This window comes from Budorcas taxicolor, chromosome 13 (assembly GCF_023091745.1).
Source record: "Budorcas taxicolor isolate Tak-1 chromosome 13, Takin1.1, whole genome shotgun sequence".
In the NCBI taxonomy this organism is placed as follows: Eukaryota; Metazoa; Chordata; class Mammalia; order Artiodactyla; family Bovidae; genus Budorcas; species Budorcas taxicolor.
The window spans coordinates 78,504,146-78,525,699 of record NC_068922.1 but is presented as its reverse complement, the minus strand read 5'-3'; the positions used below and the strand labels follow the sequence as shown (position 1 = coordinate 78,525,699).

The following is a 21,554-nucleotide window of genomic DNA, read 5'->3' as shown; positions in this document are numbered from 1 at the left end:
CGAGTTCTTGTTTGGATGGTCTAAGGACAAATTCGCTTCCAAGACTGCTCTTGTTGACATCATTCAATTCCATGTGGTCACAGGACTAGCGGCTTCCCCAGTGGCTCAATGGTAAAGAATCCGCCTGCAATGCAGGAGACCCAGATTCGATCTCTGGGTTGGGAAAATCCCCTGGAAAAAGGAATGGCAACCTACTCCAGTACTCTTGCCTGGAGAATCCCATGGACAGAGGAGCCTGGTGGGCTACAGTTCATGGGGTCGCCAAGAGTCAGACACGACTGAGCGGCTGAGCAGGCACACACAGGCACAGAGGGCTAAAGTTCTGCTTCCTCCCTCGCTGTCAGCCGGGCCCACTTTCGGCTTCCAGAGGCCTCTGGTGTCCTTGCCACATGGCCTCCCATCTTCAAAGCCATCAATAGAGACTCTCTCACACCGAATCCCTCTCTTGCTTTAAACCTCTTCTGGCTGGAGGGGCCAGTCCTGCCTCAGGCCTCCCCTGAGTAGGCCAGGCCTGCCCAGGATAACCCCCCCCCTTTGTCACAGACGGTGACACACTCACAGGAGTAGTGTCTCCTGGTATTCCCAGGTTCTGCCCACGCTCAAAGGGCAGAGGATTTCATTCAAGCTCAAAGTCCCCTGGGATCATCCATCATGGAAGATCTTAGGTTTGGGGGTTTTTTAAACAAGATTTTTTGATGTGGACCATTTTAAAAATCTTTGCTAAATTGGTTACAGCATCGCTTTGGTTTTATGTTTTGGTTTTTTGGCCGCAAGGCATGTAGGATCTAGTTTCTCGACCTGGGGTCGAACCCACATCCACTGCATTGGAAGGCCAGGTCTGAACCACTGGACCACCAGGGAAGTCCCTTTAGGTTCTAATAATAACCAAATTATAGCCACAGGGACAGTGGTACTTCCTGTTACTCAGAGCATCGTGGTTTTCAGACTGACTACATCTGCGATCCGGTTGGAGCCTGACATGATGCTGTGAGGTGTGTGCATTATCCCTCTTTTATCCAGGAGAGAGATGGACGTCTCATTAGCGTGTCTGGGGCTGGAGCCCAGATCTTCTGACCCCAAGCCAGCTGTGGGCTCTTGGCGCCCACAGCTCCCCCGCCTGCCGTCAGAACCCTCAGACCTCATTACCGTCCTTGGAAAGGACGAAGCATCTGTTTCCAGCCAGCCCAGCCCTGGGGGAGCGCTTCCCTGCACACTCACCACGTTGGGTCATCCAAGCTGTGGCGTTTACAGGAACTGCCCCTGGGGCGGGTGAAGCTCACCTCATTAGGCAGGAAAGCGAGGCAAGACTGAGGGGGCGCAGAATCAAAACAGCATGTGTGCAGGAAGGGCCCGGCGGCGGGGGAGGGCGTCCGCCGAGGTTGCAATGCTCTGGCCGAAAGAGGGGGCCGTGCAGTCCAGAGGGCTGTGTGTCAGGGAGCGGTCATCATGACCCTCATCTCCATACACCATGCCCGGGACTCGTGGATGCCCTGGGTGCCCACATCTTCCAGGTGCTCTCCCCCTTAATATTAACCGGAGCCTGAGATCCCAGCGAACAATCCCTGCCCCCCACCCTCATGCACTATCCCCAAGAATTCTCCAGGGTCTTAACATTTCTTCTGGATACATTTGTGCCGACAGATTGCTTTTTAAAACTTCCGTTCTTCCAAAATTGCTGTCTTGTCCCCTTTCATCCCATGCTGGATACTGCTCCAGCTCTTCCATTTTTCCCAGTTTTGCTGACACAAGTCTGCTGGGAGAGACTTTGGCCATCTCTGTTATGAGCTGGTGCAAAAGAATCCGGTTAATTTAAGCTGAGGGGGTCTCCTGGAAGGCCATCTGGGGCGGGGGTGGGGGGTGGCGCTCCCTGAATGGATCCAGAAAAGCAGGCCTGGAAATGGCCTGAACCACAGGCTCAGGAACTCGAGGTGAGCTCGTGACAGACCTCGCAGCTGGGGGCGCTCCGCAGCCCGAGTGAACGACCCCTGCGCGTTCTGTCCCCGGCCCCTCTGCTTGAGTTTCCTTCCCAGGGGAGGCCGTGTCTGCTTAGCCTGAGCTTCTCTCCTTAGGGGTGGTGGGGCTAAAGCAGACCAACGGCGCGGGCTGGGAAAAGGGAACCCGGGGTGGCGGCGGGAAGAGCGGAAGTCCACAGAATCGGGGGTGATGGGAGCTGGGGGGAGCACACTCGCAAGTCTGGAATCCCCGCCCTGCAATCCGGCGGCCGGGAGACTGTCCTGCGCGCTGCCCTCCCCTCCCCCACAGCCTCCCCAGCTCCAGCTGTCAATTTCTTACCGGGATCATCAGCATCTCTCCTCCCACTGCCCCCGGCAATGCTCAGAGCCCAGCTTGCTGCTGCTAAATCGCTTCAGTCGTGTCCGACTCTGTGCGGCCCCATAGACGGCAGCCCACCAGGCTCCCCCGTCCCTGGGATTCTCCAGGCAAGAACACTGGAGTGGGTTGCCATTTTCTTCTCCAATGCATGAAAGTGAAAAGTGAAAGTGAAGTCGCTCAGTCGTGTCCGACCCTCAGCGACACCATGGACTGCAGCCTTCCAGGCTCCTCTGCCCATGGGATTTTCCAGGCGAGAGTACTGGAGTGGGGTACCACTGCCTTAGCATATCCCAAACCTGAATACACCGCCTGGCTAAACATGTTTTCAACGTGTTTTTGATCTGTTATGGATTGAATGTGTGTTCTCCCTGCAAAATACATGCCGAATTCCTACCCCCTCATACCTGCGAACGTGACCTTGTTCAGAAATAGGGTCTTGGCAAGACATCCCTGGTGGTCCAGTGGTTGGGAATCCTCCTGCCAATGCAGGCGACAGGGGGTCGATTCCTGGTCCCGGAAGATCCCACGTGCCACGGAGCAGCTGAGCCCGTAAGCCCTAGAGCCGGTGCTCCACAGCAGGAGAAGCCGCTGCGATGAGAAGGCCCCGCTCACCGCAACTAGAGGAAGCTGGCATGTAGCAATGAAGACCCTGTGCAGCCAAAAATAAATAAATCGAAAAAAGAAGTAGGGTCTTTGTGGACGAATCAAGTTCAGGTGAGGCCTTTGGGGTGGGCCTCGACCTAGTGATGGAGTGCTTGCTTATATAACTAGAGGGAAATGCTTGTGAAGACAGAACACCTGAGAAGAGGCCATGTCGCCGCGAGGCAGGACTGAAGTGGTGCGGCTGAAAACCAAGGAAGGTGGGGGACTGGCGGCCACCATCAGATGCTGGACTCGGCAAGGAAGGAGGACTCTTTCCTAGAGGCTTTAGAGGGGACAGGGCCCTGCTGACGCCTTGACTGGACTCCGGCCTCCAGAACTGTGAGACGATACATTCTATCCTTGTCGTTTAACAACAGGAAGAGCCACTTTATGTTTTGGGGGGTTTTTTTGGCCTCACTGCAAGGCGTGTGGGATCTTAGTTCCCCAACCAGGGATCGAACCGGAGCCCCCTGCACTAGAAGCGGGGAGTCCTAGCCACTGGGCCACCCGGCAAGTCTCACATTTCTGTTCTTTTAATGGTACTTTGTTAACAGCAGCCACAGAAAACTAAGATACTACCTCAGGTCTCTGACCTTAGCAGCACATAGGAAAAGCCATAAATGATGGTTTGGTTTTTCCTTTTAATGAGAATTAAAAAGAAAAAAAAAGCACCTCCTGGAAACTGTACAGAAAAGGAACTAATTTTAACAGTTTCTATTTTACAGACAAGGAAACTGAGGCTCAGAGTGTGTGACTTGTCCAAGTCACGTAGTTAGAAGAAGGCAGAGGCTGGACTTGAACACGAGTTTTTTTGACCCCGAGGCTTGTACTCATCAGCCTCCCTGAGAATGTGTGGATGTTGCTCTCACGGGTCATTGGAGAGTCTCCAGATCCTAGTCCCCAGCTGTCCTTTTTCTTTATTGTGAAACTCAGTACTAGCTTTGCCCTTAAGGGAACTACCTGTTCCGACCACATTTTCTGGAATCTGAGCCTCTGCAGATCGAGCCGTCTTTCCCTGGTGATTTTCATTACAAAATGGGAGATGCATTCCCACCAAAATCATCTCCCAATAGACCCAAGTAAGAATGTTTGGCAAAGAAGGAATTAACTGGTAAACAGCTTGTAGTATCTCAACTCCAGTGTCTGCCTGGAATGTTTTGCAACACTTTCGGGTTCTGATTTCAGCACAATTTGTTTATTTCAGGCTATTAAACCACATGCATATTCTTCATGCTTGGGAATCCACTGGCCACACACTGAATGGCAAGAATGGAGACCCTCTCTCACATCCCGCGGGCATTTGTAGTGGTTGGTAGAGCAGGGCTGCAATCCCTGGGGAGACCAGTAGGGGTTTTCCTCCAACAGGAAATAAACTTAAGGCTAGTGGTTGGTAGAGCAGGGCTGCAATCCCTGGGGAGACCAGTAGGGGTTTTCCTCCAACAGGAAATAAACTTAAGGCTGAAGATTCTTGCCGTTCAAGGCTTTGGGTGCTAGAAAATAAAGCTGTTCCTTTGGGAGGAAATCCTCGCAATGTGGGTTAACTAGCTGGCATGAAGTCACCCAGTCCTGAGAATTGGGCAAGAAAAAGTGTGAACAAAATCTGACTTTTCCTGCCTTCTTGCCTACACCCACCCCCCACCCCCGGGGGGCATTGGAGCTGAAGCCTGGGACAGTCTCTGTCCACACTGTAGGAAGAAAAACCAGAAGGACAGGCTAGCTGGACTTTTCTCTTGTAAATTGTTTACCTTGGGACAACCAGATGGCTCCTCTCTGGCTGACCCCTTGACCATTTCTCGTGCTGTTAACAGCGTCTATTAACAAACAGTCCTGCTCCACTGGCCCACGTGCAGGAGTCCCAGGCCTGCGGGCTGGGGAAGCCTCTGGTATTCCAGGAGGCTGACTCAGCACCCCTGGGCTAAGGAGCATCATGGGGCGCAGGGTCCAGGCACTTTGGCTCTAAGTGGGGTGAGGGGCTGCCTCACAGGGTGGGAATAGGATGGGTGACGTAAAGGCCCTGCAGTCCCTGCCCCCTCCCAGCCCCTCCCCCTTCACCCCCACCCCACCCCTGCCTTTACCGTGAGAATACCCAGTTGTGATTAACGTTTGAGGGGTAGGAAGGCAGGAAGGAGACTCTTGGGGCTTCCCTGGTCTCTCGGAAGGTAAAGAATCTGCCTGCAATGCAGGAGACCTGGGTTCAATCCCAGGGTCGGGAAGATCCCCGGAGAGGAAATGGCAACCCACTCCAGTATTCTGGCCTGGGAAATCCCACGGACAGAGGAGCCTGGTGGGCTACAGTCCATGGGGCTAGAAGAGTCAGACATGACTGAGTGGCTGAACACCAAGGGGGCTCTTGACTTCCTGGGTGGTCAGCAGGGAGCTCTCGGCCATCCCTGCCTAGGTTTCATCCTTAGGCACCGCCTCCTTTGGGGATATGTGGGTGCAGTAAGGGGTGACATTTTTAATCCTTAGAGTTTCCAGAAGCCCCGAACTTGCGATGGAGTATAAGAAGCTGATAGACATTTTTAAAGGCTTGCTCTGGTTTTCAGGTGGGGCAGAAGTCGAGTGGAGGCGGAGAGACCAGTGGAGACCAGAGAGGGGATGGGGGCTTGTCCCTGGGGTCCAGGGTGGAAAGAGGGGACAGACTCGGGGTGTTTCTGAGAAGCGGAGCGCACGGTGACCTAGGAGGAGGAAAGAGATGCCCCGGGGGTCTTCCAGCCTGGCTGCCAGGAAGACAAAACTCTCTCCTGGGGACCTAGACTTCAGTGTCAACAGTTCTGAAACAACTTCAGAGGTTCTTAACTCAGAAACACAGAAGGAATGTTCACAGAGGCAGTCACGTAAATATTTGAAGCTTCTGTTACACACGCACACACATGCATGCACGCACACCCTGTTAAGAACAAGGTAGAAAGTAAGTGAAGGGCTGGAAGAAAATCAAGAAAAGATCACCATCCAGGATGTATAAACAGCCCCTGGAAACCAAGGAGATCAAGCTAGATAACTGTGCACGGGAAGAAGAGTCTGAGTCCCAGAAGACACTCTAAGGACAAGGCCCGAATGGAAATAACGCGCGCTCTCACTAGGAATCAGGTCCATGCGTGACTTCTGTCCAAGGGCGCGTCAGCCCATTTTAGAGACCTGGCAGGTAAGACCTCGGTTGAGAGAAGGCTGGCAGCCTGTGCTTACGTTCCTCAAACTCAAAGGCCAGAATCAGATGAGATGAAACACCCAGCGCCACGTTTTGCTGAAATTCCCAGGTGGCTCAGTGGTAAAGCATCCGCCCATCACTGGAGAAGACGCAGGAAACTCGAGTTTGACCCCCCACCCGTCGGGAAGATCCCTGGAGGAGGGCGTGGCAATCCATTCCAATATTCTTGCCTGGAGAATCCCATGGACAGAGGAGCCTGGTGGGTTACAGTCCATGGAGTCCCAAGAGAGTAGGGCACGCTTTCAGATGAGCTTATTTGGTTCAAGTGGAAGGTCTTAGCTCTTGCATCTTGGGGGGCCAGGCCCAGTGGAACTGGGAGGAAGGAGGAGGGAGATAAAACTGGGAAGTGGGAGACGGGCAGGAAGGATGAATCTGATTTGCATAATAAAGGCTTGGTGGGAGGGAGCTGGAGAGGGGGCCCTGGGATGGAGGAGGAAGGGTTGGTCTGCAGGCTGACAGACTGGAGTAGGTAGGGACTAGGAGGGGGCCGAGGACATGGCCACGTGAAGGCTTTCATCCCCACCCCACCCCCACAGCAAAAAATATTAAATAGTACAGTATTTTACGACTGGTATAAAGAATGTATTATGTGATAAAACACATCCTATTAACATATATAAGTAATGTAATTTTATAATTATATAGTAAAGCATCCCCTTTGACCTGAAAGTTCATTTTCAGTCTTCTGATTTTAAAAATAAACCTTGCATTTTTGTGGAGCCTGTGCCCTGCGACCCCATCCCTGGTGGAGAACGTGGCCTTAACTGTTCTTCCACAGAGCTCAGCCAGGAACAGAATTCTTTTCCAGACCTTTGGGCTGTTTTGGAGAGAAACTCCTGGGCGCTGGTGTCCGGCTGTCTGGTGAGGGGACGCTCTGTGTCCCCAGGATACCAAGAATTCCAGTTGGTTTCATCCAGGGCAGAGTGGTCGGCCCATGTGGCCGTCAGAGCTCTGCCCGCCTGGCTTTGAATCCAAACCCGGCCTGGGTTGGGCTGCCCACACCAGGGTGTGCGTTCGTCAGCAGTCAGGTTCCTTGGGATTAAAAAGCTGAGTAGCCTCTGGGTCTCTCCTGGCTTGGGGTGGGGGTTTACAGTGAAGGGAGGCCTCCTGCAGAGCTCGGATGCCACAGCCAGCAGCCCCCCCCACTCCGCCCCCGTCCAGGAGGAGGCCAACCTCTACCCTGAGCTCAAGTCCTTGAGCTCGAGCTTCCAGGCTCTCATCTGTGCCCGGGTGTGTGTACGCGTGTGCACATGAGTGTGAAGGATGGCGGTAGCCCAGGGCCCCTTCTGAAGATGTCGGGATGCCAGGCCCCCCGGCATCCCCCTCCCTTTTCAGGTCAGGAGAAGCCTGAACAACACGTGTTGCCCACAGAACATCGCGTCTCCACCACCACTCCTCTCGCCTGTGAGAACTCATTCCTGACCCCCAGCACGCGAAGCCCGGCCTCGCTGCAGATCTGAGCAGCGGCCTCCACCCTGGCTGTTCCCCACTCGCCCCAAGGAACAGTGCGGTGCCTGCAGACAATCTTGGTTATCGCAGCCGGAGGGTGGAGAGCTCCTGGTGTGTGTGCGTGTGGTGGGGGGTACTGTAAATATACGGGACAATGCTCACAGTGAAGAGGAGCCTGCCCCAGGGGCAGCTGCGCTGAGCTAGAGACCCTCCCATAGCTGCTTCTGGAGTGGGACCCTAATTAGCACCCTCCACCTGACACCCACGTGATACCTATTCACCCCTAGAATGAGGGTTAGGTCTACGCACACCTGGGCCATGCCCGCCCACCTGCAAACATTTTACAGTGAATTTTTTTTTAATTTGGCCATGCCAAGGGGCATGTAGGACCTTAGTTCCCTGACCAGGGATTGAACCCTCGCTCCTGGGATTGGAAGCATGGAGTCTTAGCTACTGGACCACCAGGGAAGTCCCTCAAGGTGAACTATTGAAGACCTACTGCTGCCACTTGTTGGTTCAGGCCATTTCAGTTTTACCAGCCTCAGTTTCCCAGTCTGCAAAATGGGGGTGCTCACAGTGCTCACCTCAGATGGGTGCTGTGGCAAGATGCCGAGTTCCTTTTGCCTGGCGCCATTTTTATTCCTGATCCTAAGCGGACCAGGGTGGGGGTGGTGTTCCCAGAGGCCCAGCTTCATCACCCCTTCCTCCCTGGGTACCCGAGTCCCCTACCCTGCCCACTTCCACAGCTACACACACTCCCCTCCATGGACCTCAGGAGGCTGCTTCCGCTAAGACTTGCTGGCTCTTCCGGAAGACCCCTGGTTGACCCGCCGATGGAGTGTGTCAGTGGTGATCTGGGGCCATTTAAATTAAAACACCCTCTGTATATTTCACAGAAATTCATGAGTCATCTTTGCCTGGTAAAACCTCAGTGGAGTTAGCTGGGCGTGTAGATGATATCTGTAGACCTTTGGAAAAAAAAAATTTTTTTTAAAGAGGAAAGTCTCTCCTTAGACCCCAGATTCACCCTGAAAAGCAGTGTTCTCTAGGTTGGCGGACATACAGTCAGCTTGGCGGCTTGATTACTGCCTGACCAAGGGCAGCTTAATCAACCTCTTGATTTTCTTCAAATTAATACTTTTTTCCAGTTACGTTAAGGAAATGGCAAGCCACTCCAGTGCTCTTGCCTGGAAAATCCCGTGGACAGAGGAGCGTGGTAGGCTATAGCCCATGGGGTCACAAAGAGTTGGACACGACTGAGTGACTTCACTTCACTTCATTGTTTCACAAGTAAAGCATGCTGTATGTAGTTTACATCTTGCTCTGGTTTTTGTTGTTCAATAGCTTCAGTCGAGTCCGACTCTTTGCAGCCCCATGGACTGCAGCACGCCAGGCTCCTCTGTCCTCTACTCTCTCCCAGAGTTTGCTCAAACTCATGTCCATTGAGTCAGTGATGCCTTTCAACCGTCTTGTCCTCTGATGCCCCCTTCTCCTCTTGCCTTCAATCTTTCCCAGCATCAGGGTCTTTTCCAATGAGCTGGCTCTTCAATACAGGTGGCCAAAATATTAGAGTTTTAGCTTCAGTCCTTCCAATGAATATTCAGGGTTGATTTCCTTTAGGAAAATTTGCTTACATCTGATTTCAAAATTTTCTCATGTCATTCTTCCTCAAAATCATATTCCTAACAGCCTTTATTTTTGGGGGGCTCCAAAATCACTGCAGATGGTGACTGCAGCCATGAAATTAAAAGATGCTTACTCCTTGGAAGAAAAGTTATGACCAAGCTAGATAGTATATTCAAAAGCAGAGACATTACTTTGCCAACTAAGGTCCATCTAGTCAAGGCTATGGTTTTTCCTGTGGTCATGTATGGATGTGAGAGTTGGACTGTGAAGAAGGCTGAGCGCAGAAGAATTGATGCTTCTGAACTGTGGTGTTGGAGAAGACTCTTGAGAGTCCCTTGAACTGCAAGGAGATCCAACCAGTCCATTCTGAAGGAGATCAGCCCTGGGATTTCTTTTGAAGGAATGATGCTAAAGCTGAAGCTCCAGTACTTTGGCCACCTCATGCAAAGAGTTGACTCATTGGAAAAGACTCTGATGCTGGGAGAGATTGGGGGCAGGAGGAGAAGGGGAAGACCGAGGATGAGATGGCTGGATGGCATCACGGACTCGATGGCCGTGAGTCTGAGTGAACTCCGGGAGTTGGTGATGGACAGGGAGGCCTGGCGTGCTGCGATTCATGGGGTCGCAAAGAGTTGGACACGACTGAGCAACTGAACTGAACTGAACTGAACTGAACAGCCACACAAATGGGTTATTGACCCTGGGTCTTGCACTTGGCCATTTGTAGCCATACCCCAGTGTTCCCATCTGTGAAATGGGCACAGGTGTGCTATGAAGTCCAATGAGAGGGCCTGCCTGCCCTGTCCTGTGACTGGTCCTTGATGGGCTACAGGCTGGAGTTGGAGCAGAACAGGAACTCCTCCAGGCCTGCCCTGGGCAGGAAGGACACAGGGGGCCATGGACCGCACGATGCACGGAGGCAGGGGCCCTCCTGCAGCAGGGACCCTGACACCAGCCTCTGGTCGTGAACCATCTGGCAGTCAGGGAGTTTCTGTTTGCTCTGCAGCCGTGGGACAGTGAACTCTGAGGTCCAGCTGGGCTCCCCAAGAGCTACTTGCTCTTGTCTTACAGCAGAAGCCGGAACTGTCAGCTGATCTGCCCCTGTGAGGCTGGCTGGCTGTCTGCAGAGACACACCCAGGGTGTCCCCTCCTGGCTCCGGGTGCCCCTTCCACGGTGGTCCCTGAGAGCTGGTGGTAGGACCCAGGAATGTGACCTGCTGGGCAGAGGGGTTTCTACTTGCTGTCTTTAAACAAAGTGTCCTTCAAGTCCGTACTCTCTTCATTTAAACACAGCATTAAAAAAAAAAAAAACACTTTAAATCATACAGAAGACGTCTGCTCTAAATGGACGGTTACCTTAAATGAAATTCAGCAAAAACAAAACAACCCACTGCATTCCAGCTCCTCCCCTGCCGCCCCTGGCTCTGTGCCTGGGGCCAGCTCTGTGCTCTGTTGAACAGGAAGGGTGACAAGTGTCAGGGAGCCAGGGAGCCGGGATGAAAGGGGGACTAGAGACTGAGATGACCCTCTCTCCGAGAGGCACGGCCTGCTGCGCGTCCCTTATTGGTCCAGAGTGTGCCTGTGCTGCAGCCCAGTCCTCCCCGGTCCTTGCCCAGTCCTCACAGGTTGCAGACCGCGCGAGACAGAGGTTTAGAGAGGAGCAAACTTGTTCAAGATCGCGTGCAGCTGGAACCACGTTCTCCTATTTCCCTGGCCATGTCTCCCCGGTCCCAGGCAACCTGGCTCTGGAGGGGCACGGCGGAGACTGGGGGAGCCCGAGCTGGCGGGCCTGGGGGTCTCCGCGGCTCCCATCCTGGGCAGGGGTCAGCAACTGGGCTTTATGGGGTGCTGGTTTGGGCAGGGAGGGGGAGTTTTGGCTCTTCTGGCCCTTCCATTCCCCTGAGGGTGATCTGGGCAGGTTGTCTGACCCCTCTGGGCTGGGTCTGGCCATCGAGAAGATGAGGGAGCTGGACTGTGTCCGGCACAGACGGTCTGGTTCCCGGGCAGCCCTTCCCTCTTTGGTATAAACTCACACTTCTCATCCTGGGCTATTTTGCCATTTCCTTTCCTGCTAAACCAAGGGCTATTTTGGAAACTCCTATAAGCAAACTAATCCCTGGCTGGCATTTGAGCGGATCTAAAAGAGCCCTAAGTGAGGGACACGGGCATAAACGCTGCCCAGTCCCGAGAGCCCACGCCGTTAAATTTAGAAGCATCACCTCCAAATGAGGTGAAATTGCAGGTTCCCGCGGCCGGCGGGCAGCTTCGGGCAGCACTGAACTGGACAGATTTAGCGGGGGCAGGGGCCGGCCCCCTCCCGCTGCCCCTGGCGGTGAGAGACCCGGACGGTCGGCTCAGTGTCTGGGGAGCTGCTGCTGGGTGAGGAGCCCCTTCAGCCGCCCCGCCGGCCCCGCGCTCCCCAAGCCTCGGACGCCGGGCCGCAGAGAGGCTGCGAGAGACACGTCTTGTCTGCCGACGGAGGTTTGGTGTCTGCATGACTTCTGTGTCTCTCTCCTCTGCCCAGGGGCCCCCGCGAGATCCTTGGCTGGTTTCTCATGCCCTGCAGAGTGCCAGGGGCCGCCCGACCTGCCCACAGCCCAGCCGCTGAAGGATCACGCCGGCGGGGGAAGAGGGCGGAGGAGGGGGACGGTCTTGCGGGGTAGAGAGGGAGCTCCAGGGTGCCCGGTCTCTGTGCTGCGTGGTCAGTTCTGCTGTTGTGTCAACAATGGAGCATCGTTACAAGGATGGCCCTTGGTTAAAGGTGACAGACATCCGGTGGGGTCCGTCGGGAGCCCACTGGGGGCTCCTGGGAACCCAGGGGTCTCAGCTCGGCCAGATCACGGCCAGTCCACCAGAGGGGGGCGGTTCTGCAGCCCGCTAGGTGCGATCCCAAGGGTCCGCGACCAAGGATCAGCCCTACCAGGCGCCGGTCAGGAGGGGGCGCTGCTGAGACCCGACGCTGGTCCAAAGGGACCTGGGCTCCACACCCCGCTGAAGCCTACCGGGGATGGCGCTGGGTTCTCAGCCTGGCAGGTCTCGATCATGAGCTTGCTTCCCTTCTGGGCCCCCTTTCCCCCGCTTCAGGCGCATGTTGAGGGGCGGGGGGTGGTGGTTGTGTGTCGTCAGCACAAACCCCATAGAACCAGGTGCAGCCTAACATGAAGTAGCCAGGCTTTGAAGCTTGTCATGTTCAAGTTCAACCCAGCTCTAAAGGTTCCGACCTGTGTGACCTTGGATGACTTATTTTCCCTCGTCTCTGAGCCTCGGTTTCTTTATATGCAAAATGGGAACAATAATAATGATACTTGCCTCCTATAGTGATGAAAGAATGAAATGAGATTTTAGGCTTTTGGAGCAGGTAGCAGGCACAGGGCCGGCCAGGGGTCCTCTGTCAAAAGCTGCTGCTTTTGTAAATAAAGTTTAGGCGGAACTTAGCCAGGCTCATTTATTTGCATTTTGTTGGTGACTGCTTTCTTTCTAAAATGATAGCGCTGCATAGCTGTGACAAGACAACAAGGCCTGTCTGCAGAGCCAAGAACTTTCACTATCTGGCCCTTGCAGCAGATGCTTGTCCCCTGCTCCCTGGAGTCCAAAACACAGTTGAAATTCTTATCTTTATCCCGTTTTTCCACGGCCTCCACCTTGAGCTGCACAGCCTGGTGAAGTCGGGGAAGCACGTGGCCTCTGGTCCCAGAAAGATGTGCCGTGAATCCTCCAGGCCCCAGAGAATATCCCTGGCCCTGCCTGCTGGCAAATGTCTAGTGAGGGAGACAAAAAAACTCACCTCTCACAGTCCACCGTAATTAGAGGGAGTTGGGAACTGGGGGGGAGGTCCAGGAAGGCTTCCTGGGGGAGGTGACATCTGGGCTGGAGGCAGAGAGCAGAGGTATCAGTCAGGGGATCAGCCCCCACATGGCAGCCAGACCTCGCTTCCTTGTTCAGTCACTCAGTCGTGTCTGACTCTTTGTGACCCCATGGACTGCAGCACGCCAGGCTCCCCTGTCCATCACCATCTTCCAGAGCTTGCTCAAACTCATGTCCATTGAGTCGGTGATGCCATCCACCCCTCTCATCCTCTGTCCTCACATGGAAAACGCAGAAACCTGAGCCAGCCTCTTCACCTCTTAGAGCCTCTTTCCTCATAGGAAAAGTGGGGTCATTGGCCCTCACGGCCCTGCCGTGAACTGTTAGTCCACAGCCAGGGGCTGACATCTCGTGTGGGTCTGCATTGAACCTTAGATCTCCTCCTCGGCCCTCCTTTCCTAGCACTGGGCAGGAAGATGGTGGGTTTGTTTTAGGGAACTGCACGCAGAGGAACTGCTGAGCGATTGAGCAATTGTCTCTCTCTTTTATCCTGAAGTGGAGGACTGGAGGGAGGCTGGAGGAAGGCTCCAGAAGGGCACGGAGGGAGGGGTGCGGGGGGGCGGAGGGGAAGGGTGGTGGGAAGGCGTTCAGGTCCCAACCCTCAGGGCGGGCACGCCCCAGCCGCTGACCTTGGGGGTCCCCCTGCCTGTTCCCTCCTGTTCCCGCACCCAGCTTGGCTGGGGTGGAGGGAGGGGGTGTTTGGCAGTTTGAGGAGGTTCCAGTGCCACCCAGAGCCTGCGCTGATATGGGTGGGGGCAGCGGCGTGCAGATAAAAGTTTAACAACTGGCAGGGGAAAAAAAAAAACCCTCAAAACCTAATCTGTAGCACTTGCCCAGTTCCACGCTGCAGTTAATTCTATTGCAGCTGATTTCAAGCTACCAACATTCCTGACAATTTAACCTTCGACTCTTGCGAGCTGGTCCAGGCTGGCAGCAGTGCAGTCCAGGTAGGGACTGTGGGGGTCCTGGGGGTCCCCCCGTGGGGCTGAGGTGAGCCCCCAGAGTGGGGGATGCCTGACTGTGTACCTGAGAGGTGTTGGCATCTGCGTCCGTGTCTGAGAACTCTTGGGTCCTCAGCCTGGCTCTGTCGCTTCCTAGCTGGGTCCCTGGGCTCCCTTGTTTGTCTGAGCCTCAGTTTCCTCATCTACTGAGCTAGGTAGCTCCTACGCCAAGAGGGTTGTGTGGAGCTAATAAGATAATTCACTTAGGCACTTCGTGCGCTTATGAGCACTCAGTAAACATCGCCGCCGCCGCCAGATTGCATCCACCTCCCCGTCCGTACACCTGGCTGCGGGTCACAGGTCTATAGAGTGAGACAGCCCCTGGCACTGGGGCTCGCCATGCAGTGGGTGCTCAGCAAACCATCGCTGCTTCCCTCATCAGGGCCAGGGGTTGTTCCTTGGCTCACCTACTCCAGCATCAGGGTCTCCAGGCTGGGGTCTCGGTCAGCCGACCGCCGCACGACAACCAGCTCTTTCTGGCGTCTACTTCACATTATGTGCTGTTCAGACCGTTGTCTCCTTGATCCTTTTCTGAATTCCCATTTTACAGATGTGATCACTGAGGCCCAGAGCCAGGGAGTGGCCCAGCTGCAGCTGGGATTTGAGCCCAGGTCTGGCTTTTTGGTTTCCAGCGCTCACCTATGCACAGCGGGTGTGGGGCTGAGGGGTGTGAGGGGTGTTGGAGGAGGAGGAAGCTTGTGGGGCTACACTGATCTTCCAGGGGGTTCAGAGTGAGGGCTCTGGAGCCTATGTCAGGGGCTGCAGACAAAGTGCAGGACCAGACACTGGACAGGCGTGGCCCCAAGGAGAATGTTGCTCCAGCCAGAGGCCCCAGGGTGGGCAGAGGCGTGGAGTCTGGACTCAGCCTCTGGATCGGGGGGCTGTGGGAAGCAGGGGCCTCACTGAGGGGGAGCAGGAAGGAGCTGACGTGGTGGGGCAGACCCCCCTGCAGGCCAGTGGGGTCCCTGGAATCCTAGCACTGACCCCACCCTGGCCGAGGAGTGAGGTATGAAACTGGAGCAGCAGAGATTTAGGTTAGATATGCAGGGGAACTTTCCGATTGTGCTGGAAGACAGTTGGCGTTATTCCCAAGGGATGTAGTGGCATTTTTTTCCAGTCTCAAGATGGTTTGGAGAAAGGAAAAGACAGTTAGGGTTTTAGGCCGGCCTCGCTGCAGCTGGGTCAGAGACGAGACAGTGGACCGGGGGCTTCTGGGAGCCTCCAATGCCAACAGCCCGGCATCCTGTGAACTGGGCTTCGTCACCTCCTGGTCAAAACCTCACATGGCTCCCAGTTACCCTCAGCCAACTGCAAGGCTAGAGCCCTCCCTAGGGCCGCTGAGGCCCCCATGGCCTGTGCTCTGCTGGCCTCTGCAGCCTCGGCTGGGGCCACACCCCCGCCCGCTGAACTGCCCGTCCCTGGGTTACACCTGGTCCTCTGTGCCTCCAGAGGGCGTTGCCCATGCTATTACCCTGCCTCAGATGCCCTCCCCACCTCCGTTTATCCTTCTTCCCTCCTCAGCCTTGCCTTCTCAGTTCTTGGTCGCCTTTTCCATGGGAGGGTCCGGTACCCCCATCACTCCGCTAGGGACACCCTCCTGTCCCCGGTGGCTCATTAGCCTCTGGCTGGACCGGGAGCCCCAGAGGGTGAGGGCTTGGCCCGCCTTGCTCGGTGTCTGGCTCACAGGAGATGCTCTGTGGGAGTTTGTGGAGGGGGTCGGGATTCCTGGCAGAGGGGCGGTGAGAAGAGCTGGGTCAGGACTTGCTGGACCCCCCTGCACGAGGACTCAGAGGTGCACAGGCGCTGAGAACCCAAGCGCAGAGTGCAGAGAGAGACCCGGTTCCCATCTTGCTCTTGCTCTCGCAACCTCACCGAGCCTCAGTGTTCTCATCTGTGAGCTGGGCACAGCATGGCTGCCCACCCCCCCAAACCCAGCCCCGCCGGTCCCTTGGGCGTCCTGGTGGAGGGTGGTCGGCCTTCGGTCAGCATTCGCCAGGTGCCACTGCGAGGCTGACTGTCCAGCCCTTTCCCTGCAGGTGACCACCATGTCGGTGAGGGTGCGGTTCCTGTCCTCCGGGGACGCGGGGACCGTGGGGGTCATGGGCCGGAGCGCCTCCTTCGCGGGCTTCAGCAGCGCCCAGAGCCGGAGGATCGCGTAAGTTCTGCCCACGCTGCGCGGGGGAGGCTTGTCTGAAGGCCAAGGACTGGGGAGGAGGGTGGTGAGGGCGTTCTTCTCTGCTGCCGGTGGCCCTGAGGCTCTCACTCATGCCAGCCCTGCAGCCCAGGGCAGTGTGTGTGTGAGAGTGTGTGTGTGTGCATGCGTGCGCGTGAGACAGTGCTGGGAGAGACCTCTAATTTGCTTAGGATCCAAACAGGTGTCATCTGCCTGAGTTTATCAGGCCCACTTGGCAGATCAGAAAACTGAGGCTCAGAGAGGCAGAGCCACTCACCCAAGGCCACCCAGCAAGACAGATTCAGAGTCGGAACTTAGTCTCCTGGAGGCGGGGTTGGCATAGAATGTCCTTCCTGGTTCACAGAGCAGGAAGTAGGGCCACCTGTGACCTGGGGCAAGTGACTTCACCTCCCTGAGCCTGGCTTCCTCCTGTGCCCAGTGGGGAGGCCCAGTGTCCTTCCCTCGCAGGCTTGCCATGTGGGTACGGGGAGGCGACATGTGGTGACTGCTGGGGCACGCTGGCACACAGTAGGGGCTTGTGGGAGGTTTCTAGGGAGGTGGAGTGACCTCTGCAGAGACAGGCCTGGTCGGCACTCACCCCGAGAATTGGGTTCATGACGGCTCCATGATGTCTCCTCCAACCTCAGGGAGTGCCTGGGAGCAATGTGCGTTCCCGCTCCTGGGGCCACGGCCCTGCCGGCCCTGGCATCCTGAGGGGCCCGCCAGCCGGCCGGCCGAGCGGCTCTGACGGCAGCTGAGCAGGGCGCAGGGCCTGGTGGGCTGGTGATCCCGTCAGCCACCCGAGCTCACCACGGCACTCCCCTCCCGAGACCCTCCAGGGACTCCCGTCCCACCGAGTCCAGTCCTGTCCCCCAGGCCTGGCCGCCTGCTGCGCCGTGAGCCCGCACTGGCGTCTCTGCCCCCTCCAGGCCTTTGTTCAGCCCCACGCCCACCTCCACCTGGAACCCTCCCCGCCCTCCTTCACCTGGCCCGGTCCTGCTTAGTCTCAGGGGCCTGAGCTTCACTGCCGCATCCTGGGGTGGGGAAGGGGGCCCCCGCTGCCATGAGGCTGGGCCCCGCAGTCAGGCCCTCCCAGCTCCCTCACCCCACTCAGCTCCTCGGTTCCGAGGTGCGCCAGCTTTGAAATCCTGGAAGCTGCTCAGTTAGTGTCCGACTCTTTGCAACCCCATGGACTGTAGCCTGCCCAACTCCTCTGTCCGTGGAATTCTCCAGGCCAGGATACTGGAGCGGGTAGCCATTCCCTTCTCCAGCGAATCTTCCCGACCCAGGAATCACACTGGGGTCTCCTGCATTGCAGGCAGATTCTTTACCAGCTGAGGTCCGGTGAAACCCTACTTCAGTTCAGTTCAGTCACTCAGTCATGTCCGACTCTTTGCAACCCCTTTGCAAACCCCTCTTTGCAACAGCACACCAGGCCTCCCTGTCCATTACCATCTCCTGGAGTTCACTCAGACTCACGGCCATCGAGTCCATGATGCTATCCAGCCATCTCATCCTCGGTCGTCCCCTTCTCCTCCTGCCCCCAATCCCTCCCAGCATCAGACTCTTTTCCAATGAGTCAACTCTTCATGTGAGGTGGCCAAAGTACTGGAGCTTCAGCTTTAGCATCATTCCTTCCAAAGAAATCGCAGGGCTCATCTCCTTCAGAATGGACTGGTTGAATCTCCTTGCAGTCCAAGGGACCCTCAAGAGTCTTCTCCAACACCACAGTTCAAAAGCATCAATTCTTCGGCGCTCAGCCTTCTTCACAGTCCAACTCTCACATCCATACATGACCACAGGAAAAACCATGGCCTTGACTAGATGGACCTTAGTTGGCAAAGTAATGTCTCTGCTTTTGAATATACTATCTAGGTTGGTCATAACTTTTCTTCCAAGGAGTAAGCATTTTTTAATTTCATGGCTGCAGTCACCATCTGCAGTGATTTTGGAGCCCCCAAAAATAAAGTCTGACACTGTTTCCACTGTTTCCCCATCTATTTCCCATGAAGTGATGGGACCAGATGCCATGATCTTTGTTTTTTGAATGTTGAGCTTTAAGCCAACTTTTTCACTCTCCTCTTTCACTTTCATCAAGAGGCTTTTTAGCTCCTCTTCACTTTCTGCCGCGCCCTCTAAGCCAATGACACTCGGGGTGGGTGCAGCTGGAGGCAGGTGTCGTGGAGTTAGAGCAGGGCAGGCAAGTGGGCAGCAGGGGCCAAAGGGAGGAGGGACCCAATTCAGTGAAGGCTGGAGGGGAGAGGAGTCGAGCACTGCAGAGAGGGCGTGGGGGTGGGGAGGCCTTCCATGCAGCAGGAGAGCTGCGCAAAGGCCCTGGGGTGGGCATGAGCTTTGAGGGGCGGGAAGTGGGCATGCGGCTGGCCTGGGAGACAGTGCTCAGGAAGGGAGGGGACCCTATGGGGGCTCCTGGGACATGCACAGCATGAGAGGAGCCACGGACGGGCCGGCGCAGAGGAAACTGAGGCCCCAAGATGGGGAGAAATTTGGCCAAAGCCTCAGAGGGAGTTAGCACCAGCACCCCTGATGCTAAGCCTCTGAGGAGGGACCATGTGGGTGCCCCTATGAGGAAGGCATACAGTAGGCACTCCATAAATGCTGCAGAGAGGGGCTAGGGACGATGAGGAAGGCACACAGTGGGCGCTCCATAAATGCTGCAGAGAGGGGCTAGGGGCAATGAGGATGGCACACAGTGGGCGCTCCATAAATGCTGCAGAGAGGGGCTAGGGGCAATGAGGGAGGCACACAGTGGGCGCTCCATAAATGCTGCAGAGTTTCTGCACCCAGTCATGTCTGAGCTGCCCCTTCCTGGGCTTCACCGGGCCCCCACCTCATCGGGTCTGTACAGGGCTGCCAAGGACAGCTGTGCATGTCCCCGGGGGCCTCCCGCTCGTGGGACCCACCCCGGCTGAGCGCGCGTGGAGCCGAGTATGCGGCTGGGCCTCTGAGAGGGTGCCTTCCTCTGACTTCTACAGAAGAACTAAGGGGGCTCTGTCCCTGGGCTCTGTGGCAGGGAGCGGTCTGTGGACCCTGCGGCCAGGCCGGCTGCCCACACTCACAGTCCACACTCTGCTGCCATGACCCCCAAATCCTTAGCAAGTTTTGACCGAGGGGTCCTGTGCTTTCTCTTGCCCTGCCTCATCACCGATTCTGTCCCCCGTCCTGCTGGCATCTCTCCTCCTGCGAGGCTTCTGGGCGCCCCCAGACTCCCTGTATATACAGCAGATGTCCCTTCAGGCCCCACTGGGAGCTCTGCACAAAGAGTGCGCCAAGGGGGGTCCCCGGGCTCTTGCTGGCCTCTCCTGACAGAAAGAGAACTGAGCAGATCTGACCTGTTGACCCTAGAGCTCAGTGGTCATCGGCAAGGCTGTCTGGACCAGATGCCTGCAGAGCCTGTATCCCAGTCTGAGAGAGATGGCCTCGGTGGCTGTAAATGTCCCAGGCCCCTCCTGGGGGTCCTCGTCCAGCCCCTCTCAAACCCACAGGGAGTTCCAGAGGACATGTGCCCTGGATGGGGTCTGGGGTTGAGTGGCAACCATTGGGCCTCGCCCTCTGCAGCCCCCTCGCCAGGGGCGGGGGAGACGCTGCCTGCAACAGCAGCGAGCAGCAGGCCTACCTTTAGCTCCCTGTCCCTGTCCTGCACCCGGGGGTCTGCACCCTTGGCTCTGGGTCCAGATTGGGTTTCAGGCCTCACCTTCTGGCTTAATGGCCCAGGTAATCCAACCAGGCTGAAACAGAGCCGCTCGCCAAAGCACTTGGGACTGGGGGCAGGTCAGGCAAAAATAACCTTAGACAGACAACAGGGGCGCCGGGCTCCACTTAGGTGTCCCCAGCCCACATTCCTGCCCTGGCACCCTTTGACTCTGGACATTTTTTTTTAAATTGCGTAATCAAAGAATTTACTTAGGAAGTAATCTGGAAATTTTCCACTACGGTATGAAGGACTATTGTTAATATAACTAGGCCATGTGTAATAAATACTGATACATAATAATATATTATAAAATAAGGCATATATACCGAGGTGGGGAGGTGAAGAAGGCCAGGTCTTGATACTGTCCCCTTTCTGCCCTGATTGACAGGCAGGGCCGCTCTTAACCCCTTCCTGCTGTTCCTCAGCCAGGTCTCCCCTCCCCCAGGCTGTTGGGCAGGGACCCTCCCGAGCCAGGATCTGCTGCCATGTCCCTTTCACCTTGGGAATTCCTCCACTGACATGCCTGGGAAATGTCAGTGTGAAAACTAAGCATCAGCCCTTGATTTCCAAGGAGAGGAGACTAGAGATAGGATAGATGGGGGCTAGAGCTCAGAGATGTCAGGAGACACGGGCTAGCACCCAGGGAGCACCCAGAGCAGACCCGACCGTGGTGGGTGTCGTGTGTGTGTCTGTCCTCATACCGGGCATTGAGCACCACCGACGCGGGAGGAAAGGTGAGCTTGCAGCGAGCTCTGAGTCTTCACCCGAAATGTGTCCGGTCAATACTATTATTTATTGCCCCATCACCAGCCCCACCCGCCTCCGGATCCCGCACCTGCGGCAGTCATGCACCTGGGGCTGCCGATGTTTCTCAACGACCCCGGGCAGACAGACCAGCCCGGCGGCCTCCCGTGAGGGATGGGTCCAGTGGGTCGCACGTGCCCATCTGGAAGCTTGTCTGGCATGCCGGGGGTGTTTAATATTTACTGAGTCCTCCCAGGGCTAGTGTAACATCCGCCCCTGGAGGGTGCTCCCTGCCCTGGCGGTTGTGACACTGGGCCAGACGTGCAACCTGATTTCACCATCCGGAGGCTGCATTGCTGACCCTGGAGTGGCCACCGGGCACAGAGCTTCCCTGGGATCCCGTGCTTTCAGGCACAGCTGCAGACTGAGGGCAGGGAAGCCTCCAGGTAGATGGAAGCGGGGCCGGCCAGGGTGCGCACCCGCCGGGGACCGTGGGCCCCTGGGAGCTGGCAGGTGAGCGGGGCTCCTGCAGCCCCACCTCCTAGCGGCATGCCCACCACACCTGCCTGCCTGCCCACCTGCCTGGGGCCCTGCTGCTGCTGCTAAGTCGCGTCAGTCATGTCCGACTCTGTGCGACCCCACAGACGGCAGCCCAACAGGCTCCTCTGGCCCTGGGATTCTCCAGGCAAGAGTACTGGAGTGGGTTGCCATTGCCTTCTCCGGCCGGGGCCCTAGTCTGTCTGAAACCTGCTTCTCTCGAGGCTACAATCCTGCCTGTCCCTGCCAGCCTGGAGATGGCAACTT

At 56.3% G+C, this 21,554-nt stretch overlaps 1 protein-coding gene across 3 annotated transcripts in view; it reads left to right on the top strand.

The window, feature by feature from the left end:
- Positions 1-21,554, top strand: part of RIPOR3 (RIPOR family member 3) — a 73,082-nt gene that overhangs the window by 29,079 nt on the left and 22,449 nt on the right. For all 3 annotated transcript variants that reach the window (XM_052651013.1, XM_052651012.1, XM_052651011.1), the window contains exon 2: positions 16,158-16,276. In XM_052651013.1, coding sequence (XP_052506973.1) covers positions 16,167-16,276 — 110 coding nt within the window. In that variant the 5' untranslated portion in view covers positions 16,158-16,166. The remainder of the gene's footprint in view (positions 1-16,157; positions 16,277-21,554) is intronic.